A 19473-nucleotide genomic window follows, 5' to 3' on the forward strand; every position below is an offset into this window, starting at 1 on the left:
CAGATTCTACGGAAGACATGAATCTCAATATATATCTAACACACCATATTTAAGTGACTTATTACGCCAAATTTACTCTTCTTACTTATCTTTTAACAGGCTATATATTCTAAGCATAACGCCTGCGGTGATACTTCCAGCCGTAGTGATGTCTCATTCTGAGTAATAGGTCTCTAAAGTGTGCTTGTTTGGCTTTTTTGGGGCCATTGGAGAGCAATAAAGTGTCTGTCTGAGGATTTTCGGGGTCCTCATAGACTTTCACCAGGTGTGCCTCACTGGTCATAAAGTACAACTTGTCTCTCATGGTATATTCATGGATAAATGTGTCTACTGAGTGTTCTTAAACTAAATACTTGTTAGTGTGAACTGTGATTTTTAACTCCACAAATACAAAACTTAGACTTTTGTCTAAAGTAGATTTACTTTTGTAAATTCTTTGTGAGTGCTAAAGTGTGCTTGCTATATTTTACAAAATTCATAAGACAAATGCATAGTTCTCTTAACTCAAAACATGTTCTCCTTGTTTTGTTTGAAACCAAGATGGCTGCAACAGTAAGGTCACGCTGTTCATTTAAGTTTGTGACGTCCACTGAGGTTAACCATTCCCTTTGTTCCTTGCTCTCTGTCGAGGAAAGCTCCAATGTATTTTCATGTTGAGGTATGCTGTGTTTACTTTTATCACTGTTCCTCGGTGAGGCAGGCCAACCTGATGTTTGTTTATAAGGAACTCAAGCTTCACTTGGAACTTTCATTCACCACATGAAAGCACTTGACTTGCTACTAATTTACCTTGAGCGAGTTCAAAATTATCTGCCTGCACTGTCAAAATCTCTTTTTTTTTGTGGTGACAACTTGTCATCATCAAAGATTTTCTTTAGAGTTTAATGAAAGCCTCGTAAATAGATGGGTTAATGTTACATTGTATAAACTTGAATACTGCATGCAAAAAGACATCTTAAACTTCAAGTAACATGTTTCTTTGGGCCCTTATTTTTGCTTTCATTGCTTTAGCTGTCACTGTTGCTATGTGAGTTGCTTTTTAGTCAGTAGAGTTCACATGAAAACACAAGCAGTGGGAACGGAGGAGGAATGGAATAGTATTGAAAATGATCTTGAATTTCCCTCGGTCATCAGTGCTGTTTTGCTTTGCCGAGCATATGTCACTCTACGGAGCTTGGTTATTTTCAACAGGAAACTATGCACATTGAATAACTCGGGAATATCCAATACCTAGCACTTACAGAGCTATTTGACAAATTGCCATGCAGCAAACTTAATGTCCCACTTGTGTCAGGGGAAAGGCTGGAGGTTGGGGGGTTTGTGTTGTTAAGAGCTTTTTTTTTTTTTATTTTCTCCTTAGTCAATAGGTGAACACTTCACCTGGTAATGCCTGTATAAATATATAAAAACTGTTATTTTATCCAAAGTTATCCCAAGTTCAGATTTCCCTTCTTGGAGGAAGGTTTTGAGTGTAATGCTCTGCTGAGACTTATGTCAAAAAAGGAACTTGATCCCCCCCAGTGTGTGACATTGTATAAACACTGTAGTAGCTCCACCCAAACAAATCTGCAGTATATGCATATGAAAATATTGCAACTGTGTCACGGGGGTGTTAGCATTTCGTTTCATCCGTACCATTTGACTCCTTGTCACACCGTTCCTGCTCCTTTCACACTGTTTATATATTCTTTGTCAGGATAAGTAAACTCACTTTACAGAGATGTCCTCCTTTGAGGAAGAACGGGGAAAAAATCACCACAGTTTAAGATCCCAAACTTTCCAAGTACTAGGGTTCCAGTTAGATGTAGGCCTACATTAACCCTCTAGTATTTATCTCAAAAACGGAATCAGCCATTTGGAAGTGAGTCTATTTTCATGTGTGTGAGAAGCTGAGTGGATAACCTGTTGGCAGTGGAGGACAGTGCAGATCTCTCTTCACTCTAAATTGCAGGCAGGCATCCTTGCAACCCCACATGAAGACCATTGAGTCCCATCAAGATAATCCTTAATAAAGAACGGCTTCACATTTAATCTTAGCTCACTTCTCAAATTTCTTACTTGATATAGTTTTTGGCAAGTGGCGTTTTAGTTCTGATGTCAGTTGGACAGTATCAGTGCATCTTTTGTTAAGCTTCCATTTGGCACATGTAGAAGTTTTTAAGCTTTTATAGTTGTTGAAAAGATGATTTTATAGTTATTTATGCATCTAATGACATTTGCTTTTATTGAATATGTCCAAGTGCCTCTTAAACTGTAATTTTCTATATCTATGTGAATATTTTTTTATCAGAAGTTAAACAAAAAAGAGCATCTTGACAATTCAAAGTTAAACCACCTTTTACTTGAGAATGTTTGCATTTAATACTGTCGATCATGAAAATAGTAAAACTGCTGGGTTGATTGGAGCCTTGATTCAAAACATACCATACAGCACTGCATGCATGAGGGTATGAGGAAAATCTGAGTTTAGTCATCGAGACATAAACAACTCTGGATAATGATACTGTGCAATTTGAAAATAACTCACTTGCAAAATTACATCTAGAGCTAATTTTATACAACTGCTTATTGAAATAGAGAGCAACAGAGCAAATGCAGTAACTCAATTGGCATGTGTACACTTCCGCCATTAGAAATAGTTACTTGAGAGTCCCCAAGCATCTATTAGTCAGTTGAGTTATCAAAAAACCTGTTCAATGTGCAATATATTTCATGCTCTGATATTGAAACATGAGCCTATGGATTCACCTGTGGGTAGCTGGTTTGGAAAAGGAGGTAGCACTTCGTTCCCATCGTTACTGCAGTGTATTTAAATCAGGAGCACTGCAGCTCTGATCTATTTCTGTCAGGTCCTTGTTGACTATTGCAAGACAGAGGTTGCTTGGTGTTGAACTACTTTCAGTATGGGCTGTGAACTCTACAGCGGATCAAGTAGAAATTGTATAATTAATCATTTCCTGTTCGATTGAAACAACATGCGGAGCCATATAATAAAGACAGATTTAATTGTGACAAATTTTTATTTCTTATTTATCACCCACTGACTAGAAAGTAACAGAGATGTACAAGCAGTGTGTACATGGGCCAACTGCTAACACAGTATACTATTCTTTTAACTGTGGGTGTTCTTTTTCTCTCAGCACCTCTTTACCATAGTAAATGTATGGTTTCCTCTTCCTTGAAAATCATTTTTCAGTATTACAGTTGGTATTTTAACCTCACCTTTATTATGTGAAAATCAAACACATTTTAAATGGTGCATTACCCTTTCAACCGTTCATTACACAAAATTGATATTCTTGAGAAAAAAATGGCATGACATATTAAAGCAAAAGTTGTACAAGCCTCATCACCAGCTTAAATAAATCACCAGTTTGAGCTCATCAGTAGCAGCATGGCCTTGTGTAACAGCTTTGCACAGTTGAAATAATAACCTGGAGCAGACAGAAGGCAGTCATTACCTTGCACACAGACGCGGTGTGTATGTGTTGACGGAGGACTTCCACTAGACTGCTGTGGAGACGGACAGAGCCGAGACGCTCGGCCGCTGTTAAACCTCCGGCTCCCCATCACCTAAGCTAATGACCTGCACCCTTGTTTACCCCTCTGAAGTCCCTCTATGACAGAGAGAAGCAGACAGAAATCCAGCAGTGACCTAAGACACACAAAAGAGAGCAAAAAAATGTGGTTTGTGGTGGAAAAAAAAGAGCATAACAAAAACAAGAGAGAAGGGGGGGTGGGGTGGGGGGGTGGTGGGGGTGGGGTGGGGGGGGCCCTCGGGGTGTGTGAGCAGAGCCTAGTGTTCCAGTGGACAGGCTAGCCGGTGGAGAGATCTGCCATTGTCTTAGTCTCAACTGATACAATCTGGAGAGGGCTCTATTGCTTAAAGCTGTGAGTGAATGACATATGGGGAGCTGGTGTGAGGTGCAACTCCCGCGTGCCTCCTCCAGACCCAAAGTCTTCCTGTGAGAGAGCTCCGCACAACTTTTCTGCTTTTTCAAACAGCAGCAGCCTCCCTCTCCCTCCCTTATTCACTGCCCTTCTCCCTCCGTCCCTCCCTCCCTCCCTCTCTGTCGCTCTCTCACTCTCTCTCTTTTTTTCCCTCTTCCTCAGACACTCACTAGTCACTGCCTGAAGCAGTAATCGGACAACTCTCTTTCTCACTAGGACTGGGTCTCCTGAGATACAGCGCGGGGCTCCATGGGTTCCAACACCTAAAATGAAAAAGGGAAAAGTAGTCTTGTAGTTTACATTTATTGTGCTACAGGTTCTACCAACACCTGAAGAACTGTTTTAGAAAAGTTTGCTGTCCGTTCTGCTGGACTGAACCATTTGTCTGTAGAAGAGTTTTTTAAAAAGAAGATAGAAGAAGGGATAAACACACAGGGATTCAACCATAATTGTAGTAAGTATAATTTAAATTTCTTAGTAATTTTTTATCTGTTGGTTCTCTTCTCTTAATTTGTCAAATTTTTGAGTATCTCGGTGTGTGTGTGTTTGTGTGTGTGTGTGTGTGTGTGTGTGTGTGTGTGTGTGTGTGTGCGCGTGTGGAAATATCTCTTTCATTTCATAGATTTGCTTCAGCATTTAATTTAAGATATAATTCCCAATTAAAGCATTTATGTCAACAAAGCAGGTGGTTTTCTGGAGTAATACTGTCATAAATTGTTACATTTGAAAACAGCACCTACAATACTACATCTTTATTAATGTAAGAGTAGTAATACTGTAGAGCAAAAATTTATAATAATGCAGAAAATAACAACTAAAGAGGAGGGGTTGAATCTTCACATGGCAGCTTCAATTCATTGATGGTGATAAATAAATAGCTAAAAAAAACAAATGCTCTTGGTGAATGTTTAGTTTTAATTTAAGTGAAAGTAAATACACCCCTCATCCCGATCAAGAGGGCAATCTAAAAAAGTAATATGATGATCTTTAAATACGTTCAGTTTTTTTATTACATGCAGCATGTAGATAGGTTCGCAAATTTCAAGTCCAGTTTGTCCACAAAAATCATCATTTGTAATTTTAGATGACAATTGTAAAATATATATATATACCTATGTGTACATATATATTTTCTACTAATATAAATTTGCATTTTAAAAATAATGAGCTCAGAATTTTCTCCACTTGTAATGTAAATGTATTATTAAAACATTTTTAAACTGCAGAAAAATCATCTCCATTCCCATTGAAAATAATAACCTCAGGGCAAATATATATTCAAAATTTCCCTTTCAAATATGTTATCCTTTTCTGCTTGGCCCGGTTTACATTTTTGAGCAGGCAAGGAAAACATGCTGGTCCCTGCAGGAGTCTCTTTTTGACTGGCAGAACAAACAAAACCAACACAGTTAAAGCAGTTGACATCTAATGCCATCTGCTGAGGCCAGGAATGCTGCGAGGAGACCTGAGAGCCTCTCAGCGTCTGACCAAGACAACAGGCCTCGACTCCCGGCCGTGCTGCGTCTCCGCTCGCCAGTATTTCACGTGTAGTGAAGATGACTCACCCACTGTAATCACTAGCCTCTCTAATTGAAGGATGTTCTGGTTTAATGTTGTGTGCATGATCACAGGCTTACATCACAAGTCAGGGAATTATTGTGTGGTGTGTATGTGCGTTTGAAGGGCATTTCATCTCTCTGAAATTGTGATTTTTTTTTTTTTCCTCTATCCTTTTTCATCTTCTAGTTCCTGTCATTTTCAAACGCCTGCCCTTTCCCGTGTGTTTAGAAAGGTGTGTGTTAGTAGATGAAAGAGAAGAAATAGAGAGGTTAGGATAGGCTAGTGAGCCAGACTGCTTGCAGAGTTGCCTCTGCTCCGTGTAGACAAACATAACAGTGTGTGTGACCGCCTGCTGCAGCCATTCACTCACACAATAACCTTATTTATCCAATTAACAGATAATGACTGGGCTGATTTGGGGCTGTTTACACTGTGTATTTGCTTTACACAGGGAGAGATCAGGGTCTCTCTGCCTGGCTGCGGAGCTTCATGCATGTGTAGCAGCAGTGTTCACAAGAAAGAGTGGTCGGCGGTGACGGTGGCATTGTTTGCCCAAGGCCTGATGCCTTTCGTATGGATGTCTCGCCGGCCGAACCCTTGTTCTCCTCTCTCAGAGAGGAGATTGAAAATGGTGAAAGACAGAGAGGGCTAATTGATCCTGCCTCACTCGGCTGTTAGTGAAGACGACGGAGAGGTGGAGAGAGAGCGCGAGAGAAAGAAGAAGGAAATAGGTGACCTCCTATTAAGTAGCCCATACTGGGTGATTAGTGTGCAGGGGTTGTTTACTAAATACAATGGGGTGTTATTTTGTTAACACACCACTGCTTGCATTTGAAATATGTGGCTGAAAGAGCAGGAAATGAGCTTTAAAGTTTTCTGTTGATTGCCATTACAAGTCCTTAATCACTAATACCCACTTGCGTGTTTGTTTGTAAATGGCAATATGTTTACGTAGTGCAAGATAATAGGGAAGCTGCTGAGCTGTAAGTCTAAACAGAAATTGTATTCAAAAGGATTTCTTTGTATTGCCAATGTGCCAATAGCACAACATGCCTCTTAACAGATCATATAAAATGTTTTGCTTTTTAAAATTTTTTAAATGCATCTATTTTGATTTCCATCTGCAATGTTAATATAAACTAAGCAGTTTTAGAATTTGCTCTGCACCGTATCCTGCATTGACAATAATTTCATTCACGTAACAGATCACCATCTCAGATTAGAATAACAAGTCATAAGTATTACAGTGATATAGTCGTTAAGATTTGTCACTGGACTTTCTTTCATCTCTGTGCTGTAAAGCCTTTATCATTCTGCGGTGGTCACGGTGGTAGGCAGGTTGTGATAAAATGTGCACCTTAAATCTTGCTTGATGGCCCCTCAAAGGCGAACTGGCCTTCTGGAAATAATTTTGAGGGTTGAAGAGCACAGTATTAACAGATTTAATGTAGCTATTGAGTGAATTGCTGGAGCACCATGTCAGATTGAACCAAATGAGAGGGACAAATTGCACATCAACAAACAACACATCTGTTAATAATTGTGCTTTTAATTATAGACCAATAGAAAATTTTAAATTGTATGTGAAGCACCGTCTGCTTCCAGAATTTCTCGCCATCTCATTTGTCATCTCATTTGTGTGCTGCGCTTAAATGTGTTGAACATCCCACAGCAGCATATCAGTACAAATAAATATGCAGTACATGGAATATAAAAAATAAAAAGCAATGTTTCATGTTTTAATTTAAATTTATTTTATTGTATTACATGTTCTAGTTCTAAAGTAACAATACATTTAAGCAAACATATTATTTTTTTCTCAGAAATCAATGTTCAGCAAAGTGGTGTCATTATTGAGAATTACACCACCATGTAATTTCAAATGTGCAGCAGTTGTCTCATCTAAAATACTTTACCTTTGAGGATGAAAAAACACCAAGCTATTTAATGTTGCATTTGTTGGCAACCCTCATTTTTTCAGCCACGTATAGAGACACAAGTGAAGTGTAGCATTTTGTAAACTGTGCCTAATTCCTCTCACATCTGTGTCCAATTGTTGTCTGCATCTACATTCTTTGCGAGTGGATTTATTTTTCCTGGGCCACCATGTGGATTCAGCTGACCAGCTTAAGTGGGGATTAGTTGTTTTAAAGTTAGATTTTGATTAAAGCATTGTTTTTCAAAAGTTGTAACTCACAACACATGGCTTACGTAGTCTGTAAAATTCAAAGGACTGTGGACTTTGCCCAATAAAATTAATATCTATTAAAGATGATACAGGGAGTGGAGAATAGAAATAAACAAACCATATTCACTCATATTTCTTTTTCAGTTACATCTTCTGTTTGATCATTTTTGTTTGCAACACTAATCATTAATATGTGAAAATAAAATTTTGCAGTTGATTAAACACCTTCCTGTAAAAATAACCCTCTCCTGTAGCGATAGTAGCTCAGGTACACGCAGCAAAGGAGGAGAAAATTATTTGTGCCAGGTCAGTCAGCCTGCATGCTGAGATGATCTATGCTAAAAGCTTGGCTGTTACTATGTTTACCTTTGGAAATGCAGGTCTTGAAATAAGGAAAGCGAAACAAAAGACCTGCAAACAACCATGAGTGAAGCATGTTGTGGCACTTCTTTTTTTTTTTTTTTTTCTCTTGATGACACTTCCAGCACTTCATCTAGCTAGGCTTTGTTCTTGTTAGCTTCAAAGACCCGCTAGTTCAGGTTGAACTAAAGAAGCACATCAAAGATGCTAAATGCAGCCCCCCCCCTTTTTTTTTTTTTTTTAAACAATAAATATTTAGCGTGGCAGAAGAAAGGCTTGTTTTTGCTTTTAAATCCCTGCCCCCCTGCCTTATCCTCTCTCTCCCATCTTCCTTGCTCTCCCTCTCTCTCTTCACCTGGCTGGTTTCACCTGCTGGCAATGGTTGAGACACCAGCATGGTAATTTCTTCACTGGCCTGCACTGCTGAACAGAGAAACAAGTCACTACACACACACACACACACACACACACACACACAGACACACACACACACAGACACACACACGCCATACCACAGCAACCCACCACAGCACTCTCTCCACAACTTCCCCCAACTCTGTGATCGCTGTTAATGTGCTGTGGCAAAATGTGTTTCTCTTTCGTCTTTATGGCTTTTACCTCTGTGGACTTTCTTTTCCATTGATATGTTGGTAATTTTGACATCCCCTGTGCATATTTCAATATTGGGAAATGCCAGGAGGAGGCACTGCTCTTGTCCGTGGCTCCTAAAGTGAGAATGAAATATAATGGTTATTTTTGCTAAGATGGCTGTGCCATAAGCAGTGAGAGAGAAGGCAAATTGTAAATCTGGAATGGTATTCATGAAGGCTTTGCCTTGGTGTGAAGAGCAAAGCCTGTTGAAAAAAAAAAAGAAGGAAAAAAAACTTAAGACCATGCATGTAGCTCAGGTTACCCTGGCTCATGTAAACAGTCAGCCATTAAAAAATCATGCCAGGATTTTTGAAAAAAGACTTTATATGTCTTTTTCCTTTTTCCCGACCAGTTGAATACCTTTGACCTTTTTTGGACCCTGTATTCCCATGGTGGGCTGTAGTCAGGTCTAATATAGTGTTATAGTCATGCAAGTATATGGCTCTGCTTGATGTTTGGAGAGAGACGAGCAGAGCGGGAGTGGACAGCAAAATGTAACTGTCAGCTAAAGGAGAGTAATAGAGGCATTCGTAGCGTCATAGGAAACATATGTGGCTCCATATGCTCTCCGTGTTCTTGTTTCCAGTCTCCTTCATTGTCTGAGATGCACCACTGATCTGGGGGCCTCTAAAGTGCCCTGCATGTGTGAGTGTGCGTATATGTGTGTGTGTATGTGTGTGTGTGTGTGCGCGCGCGCGCGCTCGAATTTGCACCACTGATGTGGGGGCCTCTGAAGTGCCCTGTGCACGAGTGTGTGTACACATGCAGACATGAGTTATGCGTCTCTGTGTGCAAAAGAAAAAGACATAAGCATGAATTTTCACATTGCCACAGAGAAAGAAGAGATTTATACAATGTCTGTGTCAGTGTGTATATTATTCTGTTTCTGCTTTTCTGTCCATTGTGAATAGACTGTGAAGTAGGAAGTTGTGTATTTCTGTGCTGGTGCCATAGCCCCAGGCTGGGGCAGGCCCGCGGAAAGCAGCCCTGACGGTCATTAGGACCTGTCAGTATGCTGGGATGGGGAGTGCTGATAAATTTCAGATAGTGTCAATGCAGATGAAAGATCTGCTGAAGATGCTAGGGGTGTCACGCTTGACTTGTCTCTCCTCAACAAGTCCCATCTTCCTTCAAGCAGCAGGCTACCTCAAGCAGGAAAGCGGGCAGGCTCTCCCACCCTCTGCTGCCCCTCAGCCCCTGCTATCCCCAACCCCTCACCCCGCTGCCTACCTTCACCCCCCCCCACCCCCCACCCCTTCCTGCTTACCTTGGCTAAGCAGCTTTGCATGTTGATTGGGGGAGGGCTAATCCAGTTTGCAGCTGTCGTAGACCAATGATGAATCACCTTTCCGTCATTTGGCCGTGCTCCCCTTGCTCAGGGAGGAGGGAGGAGGGAGGACCTGGAGGAGGAAACAACAGTGGAGCAGGGCTGCGGCTCGAAGAGAGACAATGTGCGCCTCTGTTCCCCCGCTAGCCCTCTCTTCCCATTCTGCTCCAGAATAACAATAATGTTTTCTCAGACAAGCCTTTTTGTGTCATGGATGGCTCTGGACTGTGACATCGAGCCGCAATAACAAGGAGCGACATTGTTTCTGCTGGGGCAGGTGGAGGCAGAATAAAGAAAGAGAGTGGTTTGAGAGGACTCAAAGCCATCTAGGTCCAGGTAAGAGCACAGTTGAGCCAGTGCCAGCAGCATCAGAGACATGTAGCTCTGCGTGGCATCAGAGATCGCCCGAGTCTCTGCTAAACAACTGTCAACTTCTTTCAGTCTGCTGTGTTGTCTGATTAGAGATAGTTATGGCTTTTTAGCTGTCAGCTAATGAGAAAAAAGGTTGGATAAAGGAGAAAAAAAACGGTTTAAGTAATGCGTGTGAGATGCAGAAATAAGGTTAGCTGTGTCTGGACAGTCCTTAAGTGTTTATATTTGCACCTCTGTGTGGTTGTATGCTTGGAGAGTGTGATATTTTTAGCAGAGAAGTAAATTAATATACCTTTGGGAAAAGGATAATACAGCTTCCTTTATTGGAGTATGTGTGAAGAAGATTGAACTGGCCTTTTGAATTATTGTTTTTTTCTTTTATAACATTTTTGTTGTAGTTGTCTTAGTCTTTTTTTCCATTGATAATTAAATTGGACTTGAACCGCAAGAAAGGAGAGAATTTGTCAAACTATACTGCAAAGTATCATAATATCATAACATAATATAATCTTAAATACAGTAAATGCACATCATAATTTAATATTTTTATCTCATAATTCTGGTTTCTTTTGTGCCATCTGATAGCACTCAGACTACTTACAGTTACTTGAGCATTTATCTTTGTGGCCTTGTGTAAAAGGCCAATGTTTATCGATAGCAGAGATACCCAGAACCCTGGAATATAATTGGAAATGGCAGTATAATGTACAAAACATTTTGTCCTAATTTCATTAACTCACTGTTGCAATGGGAACGGTGGCAGAGACAAATGGGGTCTGGAGTTTGTGGCTGTACTTTTCAAATCACTCGTGCCTTCTTTCTTCTCCATTGTCTATACTTGATCAAATCCTTTGAGCGCACAAATGAGAAGATAGAATAATGTTTTCAGTGGCGTGGTCTTTTGTATAAACACAGAAACAATTAAGGAGCTTGCCAGAGCAAACACATGCCTCGTGAGCTTCTCATCTGCCCATCACTGAGGCATGGGCTCTTATAATCAAGCAGAGTGCTGCACTTTTAACAGGCACATTAACCATTGCCTCAAACCAGCAAACATCTGTTAACAGTCTTCGATACCACACAAAACGATATACACTTAAGGCCATTCTTGCTTAAGATACACCAGAGTAAATTGATAGTAAACTCTTTGTGTTCACATCATATAAAACAGTGACTTGTGAAATTGCTGTAATAAGAGAAACCGAAAAACTATCTTGTCAAAATGTTTACTATTCATTTCATGGTTTGGAATCCCACTGTTTTTCTTTGTGCGTTTGTGAGTGTGTCACATTTTGCCATGTATATGTTTTTTTCATTTTCACAACTAAATTTTTTCTTCAAAATGTCATTTGGCATCAGATAAAAATGTGATTTCTTTAAATTGCATTGAAAATATCACATGCAAGATAGCCATTCGTAAAATTGCAGTGAATTTTACATTTTAAATGCAGTTTTAATAGAATTTTTTTTTTACTCAGCAACTCATCTATAATAGTGTAGATGTTTTTTACTTTGTAGTATCATCACCATTTTATTCATCTAAATCTGGACTACTGTATTTTGCATATTGTATACAACGTTGCATATCAAAGCTGCTTGTCTTCCCTGAAATCAGAGTGTTATGTGTAATTTGATTTGGTGTGTGTGTGTGTGTGTGTGCGTGCGTGCGTGCCTCGTCAGGTCTATGGAAATGCAGGATCTAGCCAGTCCTCACAGCCGAATAAGTGGAAGCAGTGAATCTCCTAATGGTCCCAACCTCGACAACTCGCACATCAATAACAATTCCATGACACCCAATGGCACTGAAGGTATGTGTGCTGTGCTATATGCTATTATTCTCTCTGTCTTGTATGCTATTCTAAATATATATACAAAAGAAGATGAGAATGGTGATAGATACTGTATTGTAACATTCAGTGTGAAACTGACTTTTTAATCAATAAAGCTAATGCAATGTTGTGTCAAAATCTGAGGTTTTTTTTTAAATAGGGTGAATTAGCAATAATCTTTCGCCTTAATATAATATTAAACAGGCAGTAAAACAATAGAGAAAATGAACCTTATATTTGATGGATTACATTGCAGATTGTTTTGGACCTTACAGGACCAAGCATTGCTAGCATTAATTTCCTCTAGTAGTTATTTTCCAGTGCCTATTAGCTGTTTATATAAGCAACCATGTAATTATTCAAAACTTACAGCATGGAAATGACAGCGTTTTGCATGAGGTTTCTACTGTACATAGTTATTTACTCAGGTGATTCACCTGTGCTTTAAATCTGAGCCTTTGTTTAGTGAAGCAGTCATGCCCATGACACAAACCAAAGGGTTATTAAAAACATCCATCACTGTCATGCAATCTTCAGGTTGAGCTCAGGGTTTATTTCTTTGTATATATATGACACAGGACCCGTAGACATGGTGCAGACTGTCAATGTGTCCAATTGCCATTCTTTGTTTCCCATAGGTGATAACATCACAATGCTTACCACTGCAGACTGGTTGTTAGGTTCTAACTCACAGTCCGCTGCAGGTTTGTCTACTCTTAGTGACACAATGAAAGGACAATACTTGGAGTTTTCCCCAACTCAACTGAGAGCAAGAATGAAAGGAGTCTTTGTGGTTTACCTTTTTACCTACCTCACTCATGGAGAAATTTTAATTTGTATTTCTTTTTAAGGCCCAAAAAATACGCTATTTATCAGCTGAAAAATTCTAAAGTCACCTCAACTATTGTGCCTTTCATTCTGAAACTCTTTGGTATTTGCTGTAATCGTTGTGGTATTCTGTTTCAAGCATGGTTTGACACGACTGGATTTTGAGTCCATTGTTAATGAATGTTCAGATTGTGAACCTGCATACTGTGCATTTTGTTTTCATTTGAACGTTCCATGCCGTTTCCTGAATACAGTGGTTATTGTGTGCTCTGTGACCTGAGTGTGTGCTAGTTTATGCATGCACCTCGCCACTATTTTTTTCATCAGTGTGTTGTTCAAAAGAATTGCCTCTCGTCAACATATGTTTCTGCACTGAACGAGCATAGCGGAAACATGTAAAACATGACAGCAAATGGCTTCTTCAACCATCAGGGATTCCACTGAGCATGACTCGCTTGCCCACATTGTCAATTTGTTTTGCCAAAAAAGAAAAAAGGGGAAAAAAACCCTCCAGCCCGCCTGAAGTGAAATGGATTGATTTCAAAGATTCCTGAGCTGTCAGATAGCTGTGAAATTGTCTTTGCAGATCTATTGCTAAGCTGTATAATGGAGTCAAGGTCAAACAGCGTTCGCTACACTCTTAAAAAGATTTTATACACCATATATTTCCTTGACATTTCAATTTTAACTTGTAATTTTTTATCATTGACTCTTAACACACACCCACAGTAGTGATTTTTATTTTATGCTATATTTAAGTACTGATAAGCCGGTAATTCATCATTCAATAAAAATGATAAAGCAAGACTTTTTAGTTAGACGTTTTTAGTAGACTATTTTTTTTTTGTTAATGAAATATCAAATAAAGTGCAATTGATATTGCTTTTGCAAAATAGTTAAAAGCGCATTTTTGAAATAAACAAATAAGATTTACCGGAAATGAAGATAAGTAAGATAAGGATCAGTGATAAAGATAAAGCTAAGTCTCTTGAAAAATCAGATAAATCCCATCAAAAAGAATTAAAGATAATAGAATAAAGAAATATATTGAAACCATTGGAACTAATACATATATAATATATAATTTTTATCATGCATTTGAATTTGCTGACATTATTGTAACTACTGTTGAAAAGTTGGTTGACTGCTTCCTTGCACCTCTGCACTTTTGTTTTTATTTCATACAGTAAAGTAACTTTTGATTAGTTTTCAAAACATAATTTTGTGAATGTGAAAATCCGAAAAGCTGATATATAGCTACACATTAATCTGATCTTTTTTATTTTTCAGACATTGATTTGGACCGTTTGGTGACAATGTGGCTTCTTTGTTTGCAGTTAAAACCGAGCCAATGAGCAGCAGCGAACTCGCCACCTCGGTAGCAGACACCTCTCTAGACAGCTTCTCAGGATCAGGTGAGCGGGGAGGACTCAGTGTGTGTGTGTATTCATGTGTCTGGTTGCTTCTCTCTCTCATACACACACACACACACACACACACACACACACAGAGAGATGCAGAACTGATTAGGGAGAGATGATCCTGGAGATGGGTGTCTGATAAGCTGGGCCTCAGGAAGTGTCCCTGTAGCTAAAACGCCAATATTGTGTGTGTGTGTGTGTGTGTGTGAGTGTTTAAGAGACTCTACCTTACTTTTGTCAGCACATATATATGCTGTGCTTGCTTGTGTGTGTGTGTGTGTGTGTGTGTGTGTGTGTGTGTGTGTGTGTGTGTCTGTGTGTGTGTGTGTGTGTGTGTGGTGTGTGTGTGTGTTAACACTGCTGGTTCCCATGCCAGTGAGGACTGAATTGTGACCTGTAATGCACTGAGCCTGTCTGTCCAGTGGAGTGACATGACGTCCCAGTGGCCCTCGCTCTCCACGGGCTGTTACCCTATCACCCTGTCAGAGCCAGGGTTTTCACACCCTCCTCTCAGCATGGGAACATCAGACAGATAAACACACACGCAGGCATTGCTAAATAAAACCAAGCCCTCTGAGTATAATGAGCATTGTAAGAATTGTAAAAGAAATAATGACTAATGTGATAATTTTTTAGCTTATTTCTTTTTCCACCCTGAGTGGTATCTATGTCAACCTGCAGTGCTATGTTACGTTTTCTATAAACCTTTATTAATAGCATTGCATCCAACTGTGCATCGTATTATCTTGCTGCTAATTTTCCTGTTTTTCCTCAACTGTTTAACTAAGTACTTGATACTTTAATGCTAGAGGTGCATAAATCACTGGTATGACTTTTGTCTGTGACAGTATTAATGAAATTTAGTAATCTTATACCCCATATCCTCCGTGGGGAAACCCAAAGCTCCGTTCAGAAGAGCAGGTTTTGTCCAGTGGCAGGTGCTGCTGATGTGGGAAAAGTGTTCAATATTAATAACGTGTGTGAGGGGTTACAGCATACAGTTACACACAGTTAGCACTCCCCCGCAACCAAATCCCATATTTTACATGTCATGACCAATTAGACAGATGTTTCAAAACTGTGCCACTCGGCTGCAGTTAAATGCGAGAACTGATTCTTGCCTGTCTCATTTATTCAGTGTTTTTAATAAACTGAATTTTTGAGAAAAATGTACTCAACATAAAGTGTTCCAATTTAAACCTCCATTGGTTGTGTTTTATTGCAAATTTACATATCATTTAAAATAAATTTTCAAAATGAGTGATTAAATTAAAACCGATAACGGTACTTTTGTTTTTTTTTTATACAAGCGTCAAAGTGGAAGCTGAACTCTTGCAGCTTGGATTTCTTGTGTGTTAGGAATTTTATGTTTAGATTTTATTTATTTTACTTTTTTCCAAAATTCTTATGTCTAATTTATGAACTAAAGTCTGCAGGTAACACTGAGAACATTAATATAAATTCCCTTTTTCTTATTAATTAGAGTTTATTTGGCATTTTAAAAAAACTTAAAAAAGAAAAAAAAAAACACTGACAAGCCCACCGTGTGTGTGTGTGTGTGTGTGTGTGTGTGTGTGTGTGTGTGTGTGAGAGATACATGACTCTTATAGCAGATTTAAAAACACTGTGAATTATTTGTGGCTGAACTTTCACAAGTTAACAGCACCGTGGAACCACAAAGTCGTACGCTTAATGAAGGAATGATTATGCAGTAGCACTCATTACCTGCAATCAGTGATGTCACTTCCAATGTGGTTGTGGCTTGAAAAGCCCAAGGCAACTGAAGCCACAGGCCGAGACTGATTCAGACCATCCTGTGAGTGTTTACACCAGTGGTCGTCATAGCAGCCCAGAAGTATCTCAGAGATACGTGGGTCAGCAGAAAAACCTGATGTTCTTACCTGATTATTTTACTTCATTATTGCTCTCCGGTTTTCAACCTTAAATAAGGTTACCGAAATAAATAGAGTAATGCAATGTAATTACTGTTTCCTTGGAATCCAGAAGTTCTGTTGGCAAAAGATAATATTTACCTTATTTCTTAATGTTTAAATATGTGCTTGCCTCTTTTCTTTTTAACTCTCCTCAGCTATTGGAACCAGTGGCTTCAGCCCAAGACAAACTCACCAGTTCTCTCCACAGATTTATCCTTCCAAGTAAGGCTTCTTTTATTTTTCTTTAAAAAATAAGCAGCATCCAACTTCGTTTGGATCTTTAATTAGATCCTTCTGTTAGATCGGGGGGTTCTCGACTGGCTTTGTTTGCTGGGATGTCTGCAGCTTGCGCGCTCTAAAATCTGTCGTAATTATTATCTTGCAAAAATTTCCTTTGCCATTTATTGTTCTTTCACTATGTATATGAGCTGTGAGATGCTATCTGTTTTACCGCTTGGCTCGGTGTTTAGAATGAAGTAGCACAATCACAAGGAATTTGTCAGTAAGTGAAGTTTGTGTTTCCTTTCTCACTTTTGTCTTTTGTTTCTTTTCTCAAACAGCAGAACATATCCGCATATTCTTCCTACCCCTTCATCCCAAAATATGGCTGCGTATGGGCAGACGCAGTACACCACAGGAATGCAGCAGGCCGCAGCTTATGCTAGCTACCCCCAGCCTGGCCAGCCGTATGGCATCCCAGCTTACGGTAAGATTTCTCTAACACAAATCATAACCTTCTCTTGTCTTGCTGAAGTTGCCTGCTAACAAGGTCAGTGTTGTGTAAATTGAATGCATGCATAGACAGAGAAATTTACAACTAAATATTTTTCCTTCCTGAAGGTCAGGACCTTGTTCATTACAAACCATGTTCCCACAATTCCTCCAGTAAAGCAAGACCAGGAGAGATGCTGAGTTCTTGTCTAGTGCCTGCCTATTCTCCTCCACTGCAATAAAACAGAATTTGCTTGTCAAGCTGTTCAGATGGATCTGAAAGATTAGTGATATAAATCTGAAAACAAAAACTGGTTTCCTCTGGCACTGCAAGAGAACGCATAGAGTACAAGGCTCACTGTAGGCTTTATTTGTCCAAAGTCTTTGGAGTGTTTTGACCCCAGAAGACTCTCCAATATGTGCAGGAATTTATACTGTTTATTTGAATGGAGCCCTGCAACCTACCGTTGCACAGAAACTGCATCGAGACTGATTCAATATAAGCAGCGGCCGGTTTGACTCACAAACACAAGCACAATGTTTTAATACTTGTGCATCCTCTTACAGATGACTTATCTTACATGATGATATTAATGATGATGATGATGATAACGTAATATCAAACAATCATAGTCCAAACACACGTTTTGGTTTACAGTCAAGTAGAAAGGTCTTTCGCAGTGTGACAGCACCCAGTGCAAGATAATAATTCTAAACAACTGATGATAGTAAAAATCTTTATTCAGATAATCAGCGCTTGTCCATTGTGATTAGTGCAGAGAGAGGCTGCGTCCCTTTGCTGTGTCCAGTGTAATTTAAACCTCTGTGTTGACTGTTGTCTGTGCATCAAACCGATCTGGTGTCACTAACTGATTTAGGTCCATTGTGGGCAGGCATAAAGACGGAGGGGGGTCTGAGCCAGTCCCAATCCCCGGGACAGACAGGTTTCCTAAGCTATGGCTCTGGCTTCACCACGCCGCAGACAGGACAGGCTCCCTACAGCTACCAGATGCAGGGTGAGGACATCTTTGTGAATCCTTCATCATTTTCTCTGTGCATTCTTACAAGTGAAGACTGGGTGTATGTATGGTGTCAAATCGCAACGTCTTCACTGTCTCATAAAATTGACAGCATGCCCAATTTTATAATTGCAACATTTTCCCAGCAAAATCATGATTGGTCTACAAAACTACAAAGCAGATTTTGATTCACCAGCAATCTAGAAATACCTAGTGTAGCTTTGATGGGAATCTGGTTACTTGTATATTTTCTCCTGTTTTGTTTGTGTTTTTTCTTTTACTTAGACCCGCCGCTCTGCAAATCTATTTTTGTCCTTCGAACCTCATTGTCAAAGTACTCATCTGCAGTGTCCTTACTTACATATTACTTTGTCTAACTTCATTATGTCTGCCATGCGTTCCCTCTGCTTAGCCCAATCCACATAAAGTTTATTCTACTCTTTGAAAAAGATGAGAGAGAATAGGTCTCTGTCCCTGATTTAACCGTGTGCAGAGCCAGACTGATTCACAACACGGCCCTCGCCCTCACCCCAGAAGATGGTTGCATCCCAGCAGTTGTTACATGCAGCCACAACGGCTGCCTGCTTCTCTTCTCCTCTTAAAAGAATCAACACAAATGGAAAAATGGCAGGCACTTAGGAGGCACCAGCCATGTCCCTACTCCCCAGCCTTTGTTTTTTCTCTCCCTGTGATGATATTTGTATTTGTTTAAGAGCTGAGACCATGGAGATTTATGGCTTTAAAACCGATAAAAATGAGTTGCGCCTGCACTCCCCCTCTTTTGCTCTTTCTGTCCAGTCTTTCAGCCAGTTTAAATTCAGTTCAGGCCTCCTGCCATGTAGTATTTCTGCTATTCTCTTTGTATTGGTTGGAAAACACTCTGTTCCCCGGCAGCACCTGCACCCAGGCAAGGACAGTTAGCTAAGAGATAGCGTAGTCTTAGTGTTCTCTCCTGTAATATCTAATGTGTGACAGTAGAAACATCTCCACATGTTGTTGAAAAGCCTCCAGAGCATCTCACAATAAATAACGCCAGCTCAGCAGCAGATGTGGCGCGGGGAAGCCTCTTTTCCACGCCTCTTAACCAAATACAGGCGGCCACAGCCAGAGTTTTGCAGCGTGCATACGAGCGCCTGAAAAAAGAGGCGGCAGAGAGAGGGAGAGTGAAAGAAAGAGAGCAGGAGACGGAGCATGTGCGGCAGAATGCACAAGCTGCTATCCTGCCCTTAGTGGTTTAACTCACGATGACAGTATTATGTGCCCATTCATCTTCTAAGTATTATGCTCTTACTCTGTGTTTCTCTTTCCCTCCGTCTATCTCT

At 39.8% G+C, this 19473-nt stretch overlaps 1 protein-coding gene across 8 annotated transcripts in view; it reads left to right on the forward strand.

Annotated features, from left to right (window-relative positions):
- The window catches only part of eya1 (EYA transcriptional coactivator and phosphatase 1), a 62522-nt gene that overhangs the window by 18049 nt on the left and 25000 nt on the right, over positions 1-19473 (forward strand). Inside the window, exons 3-9 of one of the 8 annotated variants that reach the window (XM_056364685.1) lie at positions 4168-4405; positions 12090-12217; positions 12877-12942; positions 14404-14481; positions 16577-16643; positions 16982-17127; positions 18011-18148. In XM_056364685.1, the coding sequence (XP_056220660.1) occupies positions 12094-12217; positions 12877-12942; positions 14404-14481; positions 16577-16643; positions 16982-17127; positions 18011-18148 (619 nt within the window). In that variant the 5' untranslated portion in view covers positions 4168-4405; positions 12090-12093. Of the gene's footprint in view, positions 1-4135; positions 4406-10096; positions 10374-12074; positions 12218-12876; positions 12943-14403; positions 14482-16576; positions 16644-16981; positions 17128-18010; positions 18149-19473 lie in introns of those variants that run through there. The other 7 variants (XM_056364687.1, XM_056364686.1, XM_056364688.1 and 4 more) reach the window with 7 other exon arrangements.

This window comes from Seriola aureovittata, chromosome 20, assembly GCF_021018895.1.
Source record: "Seriola aureovittata isolate HTS-2021-v1 ecotype China chromosome 20, ASM2101889v1, whole genome shotgun sequence".
NCBI lineage: Eukaryota > Metazoa > Chordata > Actinopteri > Carangiformes > Carangidae > Seriola > Seriola aureovittata.